The following is a 16,673-nucleotide window of genomic DNA, read 5'->3' as shown; positions in this document are numbered from 1 at the left end:
TCACTGATAAGTGGATATTAGCCCAAAACCTAGGATACCCGAGATATAAGATACAATTTCCTAAATACATGAAACTAAAGAAAAATGAAGACTGAAGTGTGGACACTATGCCCCTCCTTAGAATTGAAAACAAAACACTCATGGAAGGAGTTACAGAGACAAAGTTTGGAGCTGAGATGAAAGGATGGACCATGTAGAGACTGCCATATCCAGGGATCCACCCCATAATCAGCATCCAAACGCTGACACCATTGCATACACTATCCAGATATTATTGAAAGGACCCAGATGTAGCTGTCTCTTGTGAGACTATGCCGGGGCCTAGCAAAAACAGATGTGGATGCTCACAGTCAGCTAATGGATGGATCACAGGGCTCCCAATGGAGGAGCTAGAGAAAGTAGCCAAGGAGCTAAAGGGATCTGCAACCCTATAGGTGGAACAACATTATGAACTAACCAGTACCCCGGAGCTCTTGACTCTAGCTGCATATGTATCAAAAGATGGCCTAGTCGGCTATCACTGGAGAGAGAGGCCCATTGGACTTGCAAACTTTATATGCTCCAGTACAGGGGAATGCAAGGGCCAAAAAGGGGGAGTGGGTGGGTAGGGGAGTGGGTGTGGGTGGGTATGGGGTCTTTTGGTATAGCATTGGAAATGTAAATGAGCTAAATACCTAATAAAAATGGAAAAAAAAAGAAAGATGACTTAGACATTAAGAACACTTGTTGCTCTTGGACAGAACCAATGTTTAGTTCTTAGGACCCACATAATGGCTCACAACAATTTTTAATTCAAGAACCAGGAAATTTTGCCATCCTATTCTAGTTTCTAAGAGCACCAGATATGAATGTTGTATAAACACCAGACATGCATGTTGTAAAAATACAAATGTGCAAAAACATGTTAGGTAAATAAATAAAACAATTTAGAATTACACATGACAGTCCCTTCAACCAAAACTAAGTAGGAGAGACTTCTTTGGTGTTTTGTTTTGTTTTGTTTTTTTTCTTACTTTCAAGTTAGTATTGCAAACTTGAAAAATGGAAAAACTCTTAGTAGTAGTGGAAGCTAAAATACTACCTCCTTTTTGCTACTGTGATGACAGATGACTGATAAATCCGCTCTCACCCTTGGTAGGAATGTGTAAACAGGGCAAATCAGCAATGGGCTTGGCTAAGATTGTTTTCCTGCTGTCCAAACCCTGTTACTCAGTATGCTTTGTGGTGGCCAGGAAGCTGAGGTCCTGAGGAAGTAAAGTTCTTGAGGAAGCATGGTAGGGAGAAGTCTCTGTGGAGGGAGTCAGTGAACTGTTGAAAGATGTTTAATCCTGGTTCAGCTGGGGGTCCCAGTGGGATGATGGTGGAGAGATGGAGGTGTTACTAAAGGAGAAAGGAGAGCAGGTGACCCTCATTGGACTCCTGCGGTTAATGCTTCTGGGTTCACAATCCACTTTACCCAAGAAAAACAGAAAAAATTTTTCGCTATGGGCAGGAGATTGAACAAATTATCACCTAGCAGAAACCAGGAATGCTAGGGAATTGGAGATCCTAAAAGTATTCTTGGGGCCTGGGGATGTGAGTTTTGAGTAAACTGGGGGTCAGTTAGTGGTGGAAACAGACTAGATCCTTTTCTGTGCTGCTGCTGACCACCAGGAATTCATTAAAAAGAAACTAAAGACCAGTCTTCATTTTCCTTTACCTGGTTTTGAAAGACCAGATTTCCAAAATTTGTATATATAGGCGCCAAAGTGCTTCCAAATCCAGAGGCTCCTCTCAACCTCAGAAGAGCTGGTACTTCAGACATAATTCAGGGAAGGCTGTGTTTATGTATGTGTTGTTTTGGTATAGGAAGGTAAGCTCTAACTCTATATTTCAGTATTATCTCAAAGCACATGTGCAGTGTGGATTGTCCTTGAAAATGATGTACTCAGACTTACAAATTTACTGGGGCCTAAGGAAACATGTCTTCTATATTTTTTATATATAAATTTTATTTTTTATTTATTTATTTTTTCATTGTTGAAGATTGAATGCAGAGCTTCTTTGTGTAGCATTAAAATATAAGTCCAGTCAGACGAAAAGTATTTCATTAATATTTGCAAAAAAAAATTTTTTTATATATCTTCTTGTATTACCAACCAAGAACAGAATCTCCAGTAACTAATGATAATTAGAATGCAAATTCTGAAGAAGTAATTGGATATACACTGTAATATGTTCAAACATATTATTTCCTTCTTAGTGTACGTATTTCAATGAAAGTATAATTGATTTAATAGCAAGTAATCTATATTACTATTTTGCATATGATGTATATTCCAAAAAATAATTCTGAATGATTAATATTTAATTTTATTGATTTTCTTGGAGGGTATAGTGGTGTGGGTCAAACTCTCATTGTCATGCCTGTAGGTCAAAAGCTGAGCCATCAAACTCTAACATCTGCATTCTTACTTTTTAAAACTTTAATTTCTTTATAGAATTCCAGTACAAAATCTTCTGGAAAAATTTGAAGGTACATTTTTGGATATATAATTTTTTAAAACTATATAGTATTAGCATAATTTCTATATTAGGAAATATTAGTTAATATACTTTATGACATCATAGTGAATTATTCTTTTTATATGTAGTGTTTTGTAACTATTTTTATTTTATTTATTTATTTATTTATTTATTTATTTATTCTAGATATTATCTTTCTTTACATTTCAAATATTAGTCCTTTCTTTGTTTCACCCCAGATAATTCCTATTCCTTTTACCCTCTCTGTGTTTCTATGAGGGTCTTCCTCCATCCACCCATTTTAACCTCCCCACCCTGGTACATGCTTACACTGGGGAATCAAGCCTTCACAGGACCAAGAACCTCTCCTCCCACTGATGTCTGACAAAGTCATACTCTGCTATATATGCAGCTGGAACCATGTGTTGGTGCTTAGTCCCTGGGTGCTCTGGACAGTCTGGTTGGTTCATATTGTTGTTCTTCCTATAAGGTTGCAAACCCATTCAGCTCCTTCAGTTCTTCCTGTAACTCGTCTACTGGGGACGCCATGATCAGTCTGATAGTTGTCTTTGAGCATCAGCCTCTTTTCTTGCCAAGAAATAGCTGAGTTTCTCAGGAGATAGACATATTTGGCTCCTGTCAGCAAGCACGTGTTGGTATCCACAACAGTGACTGGGTTTGGTGTCTGTATATGGGATGAATCCACAGGTTGGGCAGACAATGGATAGTTATTTCTTCAGTCTCTGCTCTGCATTTTGTCTCCATATTTTTTCCAAGGAGTATTGTGTTCCCCATTCTAAGAGGGATTGAAACTCCCACACTCTCATCTTCTTTCTGCTTGACCTTCATGTGGTTTGTGAATTACATTTTGGATATTCTGAAGTTTTAGAATAACATCCCTTCATCAGTGAGTGTGTGCCATGTTTGTAATTTTGGGATTGGGTTACCTCACACAGGATGATATATTTTATATCCTTCCATTTGCCTGTGTATTTAATGAAGTCATTTTCTTTTTGTCATTAGCATATATTTTTATCTCTATTGCTCTATTCTACAGCTTGAGGTCGAGGATGATTCCCCCTGAAGTTCTTTTATTGTTGAGAATAGTTTTTCCGTATCCTGGATTTTTTTAATTCCAGATGATTTTGTAAATTGTTCTTTCTATCTTTATGAATAATTGAGTTTGAATTTTGATTGCGATTTCACTGGATGTATAGATTGCTTTTGGCAAGATGACCATTTTTACTGAATTAATCGTGCCAATCTATGAGCATGGGAGGTCTTTCCATCTTCTGAGATTTTCAATTTCTTTCTTCAGAGACTTGAAGTTCTTGTCACACAGATCTTTCACTTGCTTGGTGCGAGTAATAGAAAGGTATTTTCTACTTTAAGTAAATGTTAATAAGATTTTAAATTTTAATTTACATTTGTTGTGGAAATTCAGAAGTTTTCCACAAAGATTTAGAAATGTACTTTATGGTTTATTATGTTTAACAGTATGGAAAAGAATCAGTTACATAAACAGGCAATTTGTATATTTTAATTGAATTATGTTTTACACTAAGTCTTAACTGAGTCAATATAGGAAAAAAAATAGACCTTCTATTCGGTAGAACAGAATAAAACCCTACTCTGAAATACAATTAATTTTCTAAACAAGATTATCTATCTATCTATCTATCTATCTATCTATCTATCTATCTATCTATCTATCATCTATCTATTTTCTATCTATCTATCTATCTATCTATCTATCTATCTATCTATCTATCTATCTACCTATCTATCTATTTATCTGTCTGTAAACTTTAATTTTGAAAATCTAAAACATGAAATAAAACTTCTCTGATAATCTCTTAGGAAAAAAAATCTGTAATTACTCCCCATTTGATGATTTTTTACTGCTATTTTTCTTTTTATAGTATGAAAAGAACAATTTAATTTTTTTGAGCGTTCTTTTCCTATTTGTATAAATTTGACTGCTTTCATTACTTTACTTTACAGGGACATAATCAACAACAAATTATATGAGCAGTATAAAAATATGTTTCAGATGTTGTATGTGTGTACAGAAATTCAATAAAGAACAAGTAAAAACAGTGGTTGGTATAATAAATGACTTTATAATTAACCTCGTATACCTATGTCTCACTATCTAACTATCCTTGGTTCTGTTTTAGTCCTACTGAATTGTAAATCAGAGAGGTATGGTTACATACTATACAAATGAAAACCACTAAGAATTTTAATGGAGACGAGATCATAAATTTCCAAGAGGCAGACATTTGCTGAGAGATGAAGAGAGGATTACCAGTTTTTACAATATGTCAGCCTCAGGTATAGTTGAAAGATAGACAAAGATTACTTACTGTTGTCATCAGGACTCTGTCGTTTATTTTAGAAAACCAACTCAAACTAGCAAATTAGTTTTTACAATCCTAAACTTAGTCCCTATTTAGTAAAAAAAAAAGTGTATGGAAACAACTTTCCTAACAACCCTGGCAAAATATTCCTGTGGAAGAATATCACCAAACTATTATAGATCATCTCCCCATTAATATAACAATCACTGTAGTCATCAAATGGTTTCCAAGAAAGATCTGAGGAAATTACCATATTAACCATTTTTTATTTTTTAATTTGGTTGGTTAATTGTTTGGGGGGTATTCAATTTGAAATGAACAGGAGATCATTTCCTGCCTGTGAACAACGTGGAGGGTGCTGCCATTATGAGTCAGTTCAGGAAAGAGATAGGGACTACAGATAAAAATTAAATAAATACTCCAAATGAAGGCAATTTTTAAACCTTTCATAGCATGGCAAAAAACACTGTAGTCATTTACAGACCAAAAGCTAGAACCTCTTTGTAGTGTGGGCATTGGTCTTACCAGCCTAGTCACAGTATACTAACTTACTTGGAAATTATCATAAAAAAATACACTGAATATTTTTTCTATAGATCTCTTAAAACCTCAGAAATACTTATCAAAATAACAGACTACAATAAATTCAACAGAATAATTTATTTCAACAAAAATTTAGGCTTTTTATAATATTAAATATTTGTTACGAGTAATTCTAGCTCATTTGGTCAAAAATATATATGTTTTGAGGAAAATAATTCTAAAAACTTAAAATTTATGTTTTGTAGTATTATGTATAACATTGGCAAATTAGATAAGACATGCTCATTCATTTTAAACTCATAAATCTACTCTTATTTTCTGAATCTTTTAAAAATCAGAAACCACATTAGGCAAGATCTTAAACTACTGTTCTCCTGTATGTCATGACATTTTTAGCAGATATTTAAATGTATTAACTGATCTACTAATGAGTAGAAATCTGAAAGACCAGAATCTCTGTTACCGTTTACATAATGACTATTCAATATAAACTATGACTACAATTAGAAAAATACCGAAATCCTAAAGTCAAATCCTCACCTCTTTTATCAGTCATAGAAAATCTTTTAATAGCTATGGTACTGTAATCTGTAATCCCAGCAATGGGCAGTTGAATTTAGGAGTATCAAGGCCTTTGACTGTCCATAGCTACATAGTGAGTATGAGTTCAGCATGAGTAATGTAGGACTGTCTCAAATAAACCTGTCCCCTACAAATCAAACAGAAATATAATGTTAGTATAAAGATATAAAAATAGTAAATATTTCTGTCACTTCAGTAGGAAAATGTTGACCAGAAATACTAAAATAAATGTACAATTTGAATTTTTTTACTATATTTTTGAAGGGAAAACTATTGAAATCTGGATATCCATAGAGTTCCCTGTTTAGAACATTATCCTGACAGCATATAGCCCAGAACTGGTAAGAAGCAAGGCTTGGAGAATCACAGGAGTTGCCTTGCCCAGACTTTAGAGATGGCAGCAAATAACTCTAAGTATCACCTGTTTTTTTAGACTGAGGAAGTGCAATTGATAATGACATGTTCCAATATATTAATAGAAAAACAAACAAACAAACAAACAAACAAACAAAAAACTATTATTTCTGCTTTAGATCTTGGCAGGGCCATTCTAGCCCCATCGTTTGACAAAAGCACAACACAGCTCAGAAAATTGTTTTGATGACATCAACAATTGTCAGACTTAAATTCTATCGATGTGCTTCAAACTTCTCTCATCTTCTGGGGTTATACATGGTGGTATTTATGAGACCTCTAAATGATCCCTAGGATTAGGAGCATAGTGTGTAGAGTTGGGAGTGGATATATGGACTGGAGAGATAAAATGGGAAGCATGGTGATCCTTGGATTGCCTGTGCCACATACCTTTGCAGTTGTGCTAATAGATTCAGTGCAGTTTGCCAATACCTTCTATGAGCACTACCCTAGCACACAGTACAGTAGTTTCTTTTCTTTTTCCGGACTTTTGCCTGTGACAGGGAATGTAGCTTGGATACGACTGGGTGGTGTGTGGAAGATAAAAATCATTGGATCGGTTCAAAGCTATGGGAGCTGCCAGTTAATAGGCTAAGCTTCCGACTGACTACATCCTTTCAATGGATAACTAGGGTCCATCTAGATGAATTTCTGGATCCCCAGGATACATGAATAGCATGCAGTATTCTAGAGTAGTATCCAGCTTAATGATACTTCTGTTGCTCTTTTGTCTTTGCCTCTTCTGTATCCCCCAAGTTCATTCCGCTTTCTTGGCATGACTCTCAAATGAGCCTTTGTGTATTAACCTGTTGTATATGAGAAGAGTTGTCTGAATAGAGATGAAATATTGAGTCATGGCAAACACAACTTTGGAAATGGAAACCATCAAGGGGCAAATGTTGTAAAATTAACATAGTGTGTGAAAGAAAAATGCTTTTGCTTTCAGAAGGAGAGTGAATGGAGTTTTTCACTAAGCTGGAAGGGGGCTAATAAAGACCTTTTTTAACTGGAGAATTTAATAAGAATTAACCAAAACCCAGGTGCAATTATTCTTACAGGAGTGAACTGGATAGATGGGTAGAGTTTGGCTTGTATAAGATACTTGATTTAATGACTTTTGAGGTCCTTTTTCGAAATCATGATCAATAAATTCTGCCCTCTGTGACATTTCTACTATATTTGTTTGAAAGATGAATAAACTAGGATACATAGATACAGCTTTATATTATAGTTCTTGAACTTTCATGATGTGACAATTAAATCTGTATGGTCAGGACATATTGTAGAGCTCTGCAATAGACACACATAATCTATAGCTCCTGGGGACATACACGCAAATGAACAAACATGACTTCATAGTGTTTCTTATTTTCAGAATGGAATACATTTTATAAATAATCTAAAAGCAATAGGTTCAGTTTCTATGTTCTTAGAGACAGAACCTTAAGACCCTAAAAACTCTAAAAAATAAAAAAGAAATAAGAAGAGAAAAGAAAATTAACTTGAAGGTTTAAATAAACAAAAAAACCCTAAAAAAAAAAAAAACAAAAAAAAAAACATAAAATTTTTGAAAAAATAAAACTAATAGAGCCTAAAACCCTAAAGAAAAACAAACAAAAAAATCAACAAAAAAATTCTAGATGTCTAAAAAGACCAAAAAAACATAAAAGCATTACCACAAACAAACAAACAAACAAGGAAAGAACAACAATAACCACACTAAGCCTTAAAAAAAAATCTCGCCAAATACACTGAAAACAACCCTAAAATCATTTTAAAAATGTAAAAAAAAAAACCCTAAAACAATAAAGCAAAACCTAAAACCCTAACAACCCTATAATTATTAAACAAACACTAAATGACCCAAAAAAGCTATTTTTTAATTCTTAATAAACATTTTTAAAACCCTAAAATTCTATATAAGAAAACAGAAGAACTCTAAAACGACCGTAAAAAAATTATAAAACCGTAAAAAAAAATCCAAAAACTCTACAAGTCTAGATCCCTAATGAGACAATAAAAAAACAATTAAAAAAAAAAAAGAAAATGAAAAGGTACAAAACCACCACCCCAACAACTACAAATTTTACTGCCTTAAAAAATCGCCAAAAACACTGGAAAAGAAAATCATTTTACAAACCTTATTAAAAAAATGCTTAAAACAATTTTTAAAAATTCCTTAATTAAATTAAAAAACAAAACAAAACAAAACTAAAAAATAAAGAAAAACCCTAAAATTCTAAAACAATCTCAACAACAGTACAAAGACCCAAAAGAACTGTAAAACCCTAAAAAAAGTTCCTTTAAAAAGTTCTAAAAACACATCAAAATTGAAACTCAAAAAAAAAAAAAAACTTGAAAACCCGCTCAAAAAAAGCAAAAACAAACAAACAAACAAACAACAACAACAAAAAACGTACAATACCCTGAAACCCTAACTAAAATCCTGAGACTATAAAAACAATCCTAACCCCCCCCCAAATACCTACAAAACCCTGAAACATTAACTAAAATCCTAAGATATAAAAGTTATCCTAAACCCATTAAAAAAAAGCAAACACACACACAAGAAAACAAAAAACCCTTACAAAATCCTAAAACCCTATAAAACACTAAAAGTATAAAAAGAAACAAAAACAAAACAAATCAAAACAAAAAGAAGAACAAATACACAAAAAAGTACAATTATCCTAACATTATTTATAATCACTAAAAAGCCCTAAAACACTGAAACACCTTAAAATTCTAGGAGAAATCAAGAGCCAATATAAATAAATAAATAAATAAATAAATAAATAAATAAATAAATAAATAAATAAATAAATAAATAAATAATGAATAAATAAATAAATAAATAAATAAATAAATAAATAAAATAAAATAAAATAAAAATAAACCTCAACCCTACCAAAAACAAACAAACAAACAAACAAAAAACTTGTAAGGACAAAACAACCTCCCAAATTTAAAACCATTAAAACCCTAAAACTCTAAATAAGCCAAAGGGCTTTACCCTCCTGCACTCCCCCCAAAAAAAAAAAAACCTGAAAACTGTAAAATACTAAAAAGCCGAAAAAATCCTAAAACATTAGAAAAAGTAAATAAAAAAAATCTAGAATCTTTAAACAAATACTGAAATAGTCCTAAAATCCAAGAAAAAAAAAAAGAAGAATAAAATTATGAAAACACACCTATCAGCTAGGCAGTCATTCAATTACAGAGTTTAGCCTGCTTCTGAGTGCTGGTGAAAAAGGGAAATAAAATTATACTTGACTCCTTTTTGTTTTTGTAATTGTTTTCTAAAAGATTTTTTTCTCTGTGGGTGAGTATATGTGTGTGATGTGTGTGTTTGTGTGTGTCTCTCTGTGTGTGTGTGTGTGTGTGTGTGTGTGTGTGTGTGTGTGTGTGTTGTCCAAAGAGGTCATCAGATCGTCTAGAACTAGAATTGCAGGTGGTTGTGAACAACCATGTGGGTGTTAGAAATTGAACCCTGGTCCTGTGCAAAAGCAATCAGTAGGCCTAAGCAGTGAGCTATCTCCTCAGTCCTTTCTGCTTGCTCTAATCTCTACTTCACTATGCATCTTGCCCAAATATGTCTTTAATTCCTACTTCTTCTGTCTTTTTTTATGTGATGAATTCTCCTTTGCTTTTCTCTTGTTTCTCCAATTATTTCAGCAAGATTCTGCATTTCCTTTTGTTTTGGAAGATTCTCGAGGAATCCTAAATCCAGACTTTAGGGCAGTTATTTAAAATTCTTGCTGGTGGTTCTGACAATGGTTTCCTCATTTTTTTTTTAAAATTAGGTATTTTTTCATTTACATTTCCAATACTATCCCAAAAGTCCCCCCATACCCACCTCAACCACACCCCCATCACCACCACCACATCTTGACCCTGGCATACCCCTGAATTAAGACATATAAAATTTGCAAGACTGATGGGCCTCTCTTTCCAATGATAACCAACTAGTCCATCTTCTGATACAACTGCAGCTAGAAACATGAGTTCTGATATACTGCTAGAAAAATAAGCTCTGGGGGGGTTCTTTAGTTCATAGTGTTGTTCCACTTATGGGATTGCAGACCCCTTAAGCTACTTGTGTACCTTCTCTACCTCCTCCATTTCGGTCTCTGTGATTCATCCAATAGCTGACTGTGAGCATCCACTTCTGTGTTTGCTAGGCCATGGCATAGCCTCACAAGAGACACCTAAATCTGGGTCCTTCCAGCAAAATCTTGCCAGTGTATGCAATGGTGTCAGTGTTTGGAGGCTGATTATGGGATGGATCCCTAGGAATAGCAGTCTCTAGATGGTCCATCCTTTTGACTCATCTCCAAAGGTTGTCTCTGTAACTCCTTCCATGGGTGTTTTGTTCCCAATTCTAAGAAGGGGCACAGTGTCAGCATTTTGGTCTTCAATACCCTTAAGTTTCATATGTTTTGAAGATTGTATCTTGTATCTTGGGTATTCTAAGTGTCTGGGCTAATACCCACTTATGTCACCACTAGGGTACTGGTTATTCTCCTCTGCTTCTCATTTGGTCACAGAGATTTTCATTTTGATCTCATTTGTCTAAGATGCCAGCATGCCCTCCTTATAGACTGTGGTACAATAGATGTTTAACTTTCATAACTATTGGGTAATGCTTTGATTTTTCTGCGTTTGCCTAATTGAATAAAGGGGATTATTCCTCCAGCCCATAGTGACAGGCATGATTTAGAGAAGTCAGGACTAGTGGTCCTCAATCTTCAAAATGTTGTGAATCTTTAATTACAGCTCCACAACAATAATGTTACTTCATTGCAACTTCATAAATATAATTTTGCTATTGTCATTAATTGTAAAGTATATGTCTTATAAACAAGATATATGATATGTGACACTTGTGAAAGAGTTGTTTGAACACTCAGAGGAGTCACATTCCATGGTTTGAAAACCACTAATTTGGACATAATGGGGCTACTGCTGCCAATGTAGACTGTTTATCCAGTGTTGCTGGTCAGAAGTCTCCGTACTTTGAAGGCAATGGGTTTTCCCAGAACAGGCTTCTCCTGAGTCCCCAAACTTCTGTCAACACCTGTTCACCTTGGTGATGATCACTGATGTATCAAATGACCATACTTAGTAAATTAGAGTAATACCGTTTTCTTTTCCACCCTAGAAAGTGGGGATTCTAAAAATATATCTACTAGCTAAAAGCAGTGATGGTGCTCTTCCTAGGGTTCCTTACATAGTGTCCTCCTTGGATGTTCCTCTCTGATCTATACTCACCATCTATCCTGCTTCCTCTCATGAACAGCACACATGATAACACTCAACCCATCTGATCTTCAGTCAGCAGAAATATACTAATTATATTTCCCATATGGCCCAGTTGCTCATGATTCTGAGGTATAATCATACATGTTGTATTGCCAAACAAAATGACACTAATTGTCTAGTATATACTGAAGCATATTTTGTATGACCCTTTTCAGGAGTCTGTATATTCAATGATGAACACACCATCAGCAAATGAGTGAATTCTTGTGAGATGATGTCATCACAGAGGAATCCAATGGGCTAGAAAGAGAAAAGAGGGAACCAAACTCCCTTTCATAATTAATCCTTTTCTATAACAGCATTATTAAATTATTTTTATATGTAGGTCATATCCCTCCTGACCCATTCAATTTCTTCCAAATATATTCACACCTGGGGATTAATCTTCAGAAAATTATTTTGGGAAACACATGTGATTATTTCAACATCTATAGTAGTGTGGGGGCATTATTCTCCCTATGTCAAGTACACTTAAGGTCTTTAGATACCTCCTTCCCTGTGATAGCCTTGCAGCTCACTGAGTGACATGTGCATTTGATGATAAATGATACAAAAACATTGAAGCACCTTACCATATCCTGTCACCCATATCATGTTCAACATAGCAAGAACCACACGTGAGTAGAAAAATACAAATACATTTTATAGTGTCTTGAAGCTAAAATCCCCAATTTAATCAAAATATTATTTGGACTCTGTTACTTTATACCAGTGTTTTTTTAAGTGTACAAGTCGCAGGCCTTTTCTGTGACCCTTTGCACAGGTTTATAGTGTCCTTTTACCATCTTCATCCTCCCCACTATCCTCCATTGCTATCAAATCTCCCCCCTGCTGCTGTGCTTACTCTTCCAAAATACCTCCTATTTTTTAATATCCCTTATGAAATTTATATTTTCACAACTGTCATTTTGAGTTTTACTTGTCTAACCTAATATATAGTATTTTACCGTTCCATCCATTTTTTTTGAAAACAAAGCCCTGCACTAATACACATAGATGAGAAATATATTTCTCTCTCTCTCTCTCTCTCTCTCTCTCTCTCTCTCTCTCTCTCTCTCTCTCTCTCTCCCTCTCTCTCTCTCTCTCTCTCTTTCTGCCTCTCATTTTTAAGGCATTCATCCAGTAGTTGACATCTAAAATCATTCCATAGCATGTATGTTTCATACGGTGAGGCAATCAATATTGATGAATTGATGATATGGATATGTAGTGGTCCTTCTTAGATTTTTTTTTGTGAACTTAAATCATCCTGGGAAGATAGAATCTCAGATAAAGATCACCCATCACATTGGACTGTGGCCACACCTTAAGGAATGATTTTTTTTTTGATGACTGTTGTTGAAGGATCTAGCTCTTTATGGATAGTATCATATCCTATGAAGATGATGTACAGGGTGTGGTGGGGTCCGTGGAAGGTACTGAAAAGGATTTTTTTTTGAAGAACTGAAGATCTATGTGGCATGGACAATTAAAGTGTCCTCTAATTTGTAAGTAAATTTTATACGTACCTGTATCCAGTATTCTGTCTACACATATTTCAAAAGTAAAATTACCTCATCTATTTCATCCTGTTTTACTGCATTTAAACTATGAAATTCCTTATAATCAGAAGTGCTGGTAAATTTTAAAAACCTTTAAAATATGACTGGGAGATATCAGGTTTGTTTTAATTTTATCACAACTTAGTAAGCATGCCCAAGATCTATGTTGTCCTCTTACTTTCCAAAGAATCCATAATTCATGATTGCCATTGGTTTCAATACATGCCATTTAAACCTGTCAAATTCCAGCTTTATTTGCATAAAAATAGTCCTCCTCTAACTGTGGGTTTTCATAAAGTGAAAATTGGTGTGCTATCCAGTGTGCTGCCTCAAAGAGTCAGGCAATATTTATGATAAGAAGCACAGCTTAAAGATAACCAAGGGAAAGGTTGGAACATGAAAAATAACCACCATGGATGTTGTCAAGTCAGAAACCGAAGACTTTCTCAGAACGAAAATAAAAACAAAAATGAAACTAAACAAAACACAAACCAAACAAATAAATAAAAATCCAACAACCAAACAATAAAAACAATGCAAGGGTGAAATTCTTTGGCAGAATATTACTCAGATCATCAGGCCTTTCAGTTGGGATTTCATTTATTATTTCTAGGAGGCCATATGAAAAGGTAAATTCGAGATGCTGAACGTTTATGAGTGTAACTAGGGAAGGAACCAGCCTGAGAGGGATTCTATGATGTAAGCTGAACTAGGGTGATGTCACAGAGCACTGGCTGAAGGTTGTGCATCTATTCCACTTGGAGGCTCTAGAATCCATTGAAGGTGAGTTCACTATCTTCACAGTGGTGTGTCAAAGCAAGGTCATTTTTTTTCCCACAGGCTTTTGGTGCCTGGTCTGTATCAGGAGATAGAATCTGAATCAGGAGATAGATAAAATCTAGGATATTTTTCTATGGGTAAGTACATTTATGAAGTAATTGGGACCCTCATAGCTACAGAAAGCTAAAAATTTTCTCTCCTACAGTGAGTTGCTGTACAATCTACTTTCCCCATGTTTATTAGCAAGGGAAATGATTGGTCTAGGTTAGTTTATGTCCTGAATTTATTATCCTTGCTAACAATATCTAGATCACAATTCCACTAAAATGCCAAAGCTCCTCTTTGTCCATGTGTACGTTAGAAAATATTAGTGCTAAATGGCTGATATTGCCTCAACTTGTTGAGATGTTCTTGAGTTCAGTGATGCAATGGCTTCATCAAATAATTCTGAAGCTGGGTCAGGAGAAACAATAAAGAAGGACAGTGGTGTGCTGTGTCCCTGGGAAGATATTTGTGAATACAAGGACTTAGCTCAGAGCTTACAAGTACAAGAGAGTCATGGTGACCCCTCTGGCCCTTTTTTTTTCTCTTCTTCTTGATCATTGGGGGTAATAGTCATAGCACAACCTAAATTGACATAGAAATTCAAGGAGAGGATACTCATCAGAGGCAAATTAACTCAGGGCTGAAGAAATAAATGTTGATCTGAGTATGTTATTCTGAGCTCTAGAGAATTACTTGTTAATTACACTATTTTTATTGCCTTGTTTCCCTTGTTTCTTTGTTTCTTTGTTTCTTTGTTTGGTTGTTTGCTTGCTTGGTTAATTTTATTTGAGTTTCTGTATGTTTAGATTTGGCTGTCAGGAAACTCACTGTGTAGACCAGACTAGCCTTTATCTCACTAAGGTCTGCCTCACTCTGCCTCTTGAGTACTATGATTAAAGTTATGGGTCACCACCACTTCCTATTAACTTCTCCATTTGATTGTTTGTTTTATTATTTTTTTGTTTGTATTTCTGTTTTGTTTGTTTTTCGTTTGATTTTCGTTTGTTTTCTTTTACTTGTTGTTGTTGTTGTTGTTGTTGTTGTTGTTGTTGTTGTTGAGACAGGGTTCCTCTCTATAGCACTGGCTGCCCTGGAACTCACTTTGTAGACCAGTCTGGTCTCTAATTTAGAAATCTGCCTGTCCTTGACTTCTGAGTTCTGGGATTAAATGTGTGTACCATCATGGCTGACTTATTAACTTCTTATTTTTATAAAATTAATTTTAGGAGCTCAAAACTGTTTAGCATAGTCTTCTTCACCTTCTCAGAAGTTCTCTTAGAGAAGAGTCTTGGTCCAGCATTCACTACCAACCCATATCCATTGACCATCAGGAATTCATATATATGACAGAGGCAACAGCACTGTGTCTGGTTTAAACAGGCAAGATCTTCAGTCCCAGGCAATGGGCAAGTATGATATTTGAAGAGAATGGAAGCCACAAGACAGTGTGATCTAGCACAACAGGTCTACAGCCAGGTAGAAGACAACACCTCTGAAGAGTCTGAGCATGATATCACTCAAGAAGAAGAGTAGGAGGAAGCCTTCTTCCCAGGCCCTGGGGAATATTGTTGGCTGCAGAATTTCTCACGGGTGGAAGGAAGGTAATGAGCCTGTCACCCATTGGAAGGCCATCATTGTAGGGCAACTGCCAACAAACCCTTCTCTTTATTTGGTGAAGTACGACGGAATTGACAGTGTCTATGGACAGGAGCTCCACAGCGATGAGAGGATTTTAAATATTAAGGTCTTGCCTCACAAAGTAGTTTTTCCTCAGGTGAGGGATGTCCACCTCGCCAGAGCCCTGGTTGGCAGAAAGGTACAACACAAATTTGAGGGGAAAGATGGCTCTGAGGACAACTGGAGTGGGATGGTGCTAGCCCAGGTGCCATTCGTACAGGACTATTTTTACATTTCCTACAAGAATGATCCGGTCCTCTACGTTTATCAGCTCCTGGATGACTACAAGGAAGGTAACCTCCACATCATTCCAGAGACCCCTCTGGCTGAGGCGAGATCAGGTGATGAAAATGACTTCTTAATAGGTACCTGGGTGCAGTACACCAGAGATGATGGATCCAAAAAGTTCGGAAAGGTTGTTTACAAAGATCTAGCCAATCCTACCGTGTACTTTATCAAATTTCTTGGTGACCTACATATCTATGTCTATACTCTGGTGTCAAATATCACTTAAATTGAAAAAAATCACAAAGTACAGAAATGTAAACTTATAGGATTGAAAAAAAAATGTTTGTTTTCCTGTGTTGGGTACCTATGGGTCTTTGACAACCTCAGTATCTTTGTCAATAAAATTTGTTTTGTTCTAAAAATTAGTACGTGTGACATGACATGCTTTTAGTGAACACTTTGTTGGAAGAGATGGACTATGGTGGAAAGAACATCAAAGGAAGATGAAAGTTGCAACTCAGGCTGTGAACAGTGCATACATCTAATATCACACAGGCTAAAATGGACAGGACTTAGCTTCTGTGGTCTGCATAGTGAGCAAGGAATTGGAGATATGACTTAGAGGAGCAGGGATGGCAGCAAAAGATGGATTTTTAGGAAGAAGGGGAGAAAG

At 35.3% G+C, this 16,673-nt stretch overlaps 1 protein-coding gene across 1 annotated transcript; it reads left to right on the top strand.

The window, feature by feature from the left end:
- Window positions 1-14,089: 14,089 nt before the first annotated feature.
- On the top strand, window positions 14,090-16,422 carry Gm21763 (predicted gene, 21763). Its single transcript, NM_001373936.1, has 2 exons — window positions 14,090-14,187; window positions 15,322-16,422. The coding sequence occupies exon 2, from the start codon at window positions 15,603-15,605 to the stop codon at window positions 16,284-16,286; it is 684 nt and encodes a 227-aa protein (NP_001360865.1). The 5' UTR covers window positions 14,090-14,187; window positions 15,322-15,602; the 3' UTR covers window positions 16,287-16,422.
- The last annotated feature ends 251 nt before the right edge of the window (window positions 16,423-16,673 follow it).

The sequence above is a fragment of the Mus musculus genome, chromosome Y (genome assembly GCF_000001635.26).
Source record: "Mus musculus strain C57BL/6J chromosome Y, GRCm38.p6 C57BL/6J".
NCBI classification, from domain to species: domain Eukaryota; kingdom Metazoa; phylum Chordata; class Mammalia; order Rodentia; family Muridae; genus Mus; species Mus musculus.
The sequence above is the reverse complement of the archived record's forward strand: the minus strand, read 5'-3'. Positions and strand labels throughout refer to the sequence as shown.

Coding starts and splice junctions, on each gene's coding strand:
- Gm21763 (NM_001373936.1), top strand. CDS start 15,603: ATGATATCACTCAAGAAGAAGAGTAGGAGGAAGCCTTCTTCCCAGGCC.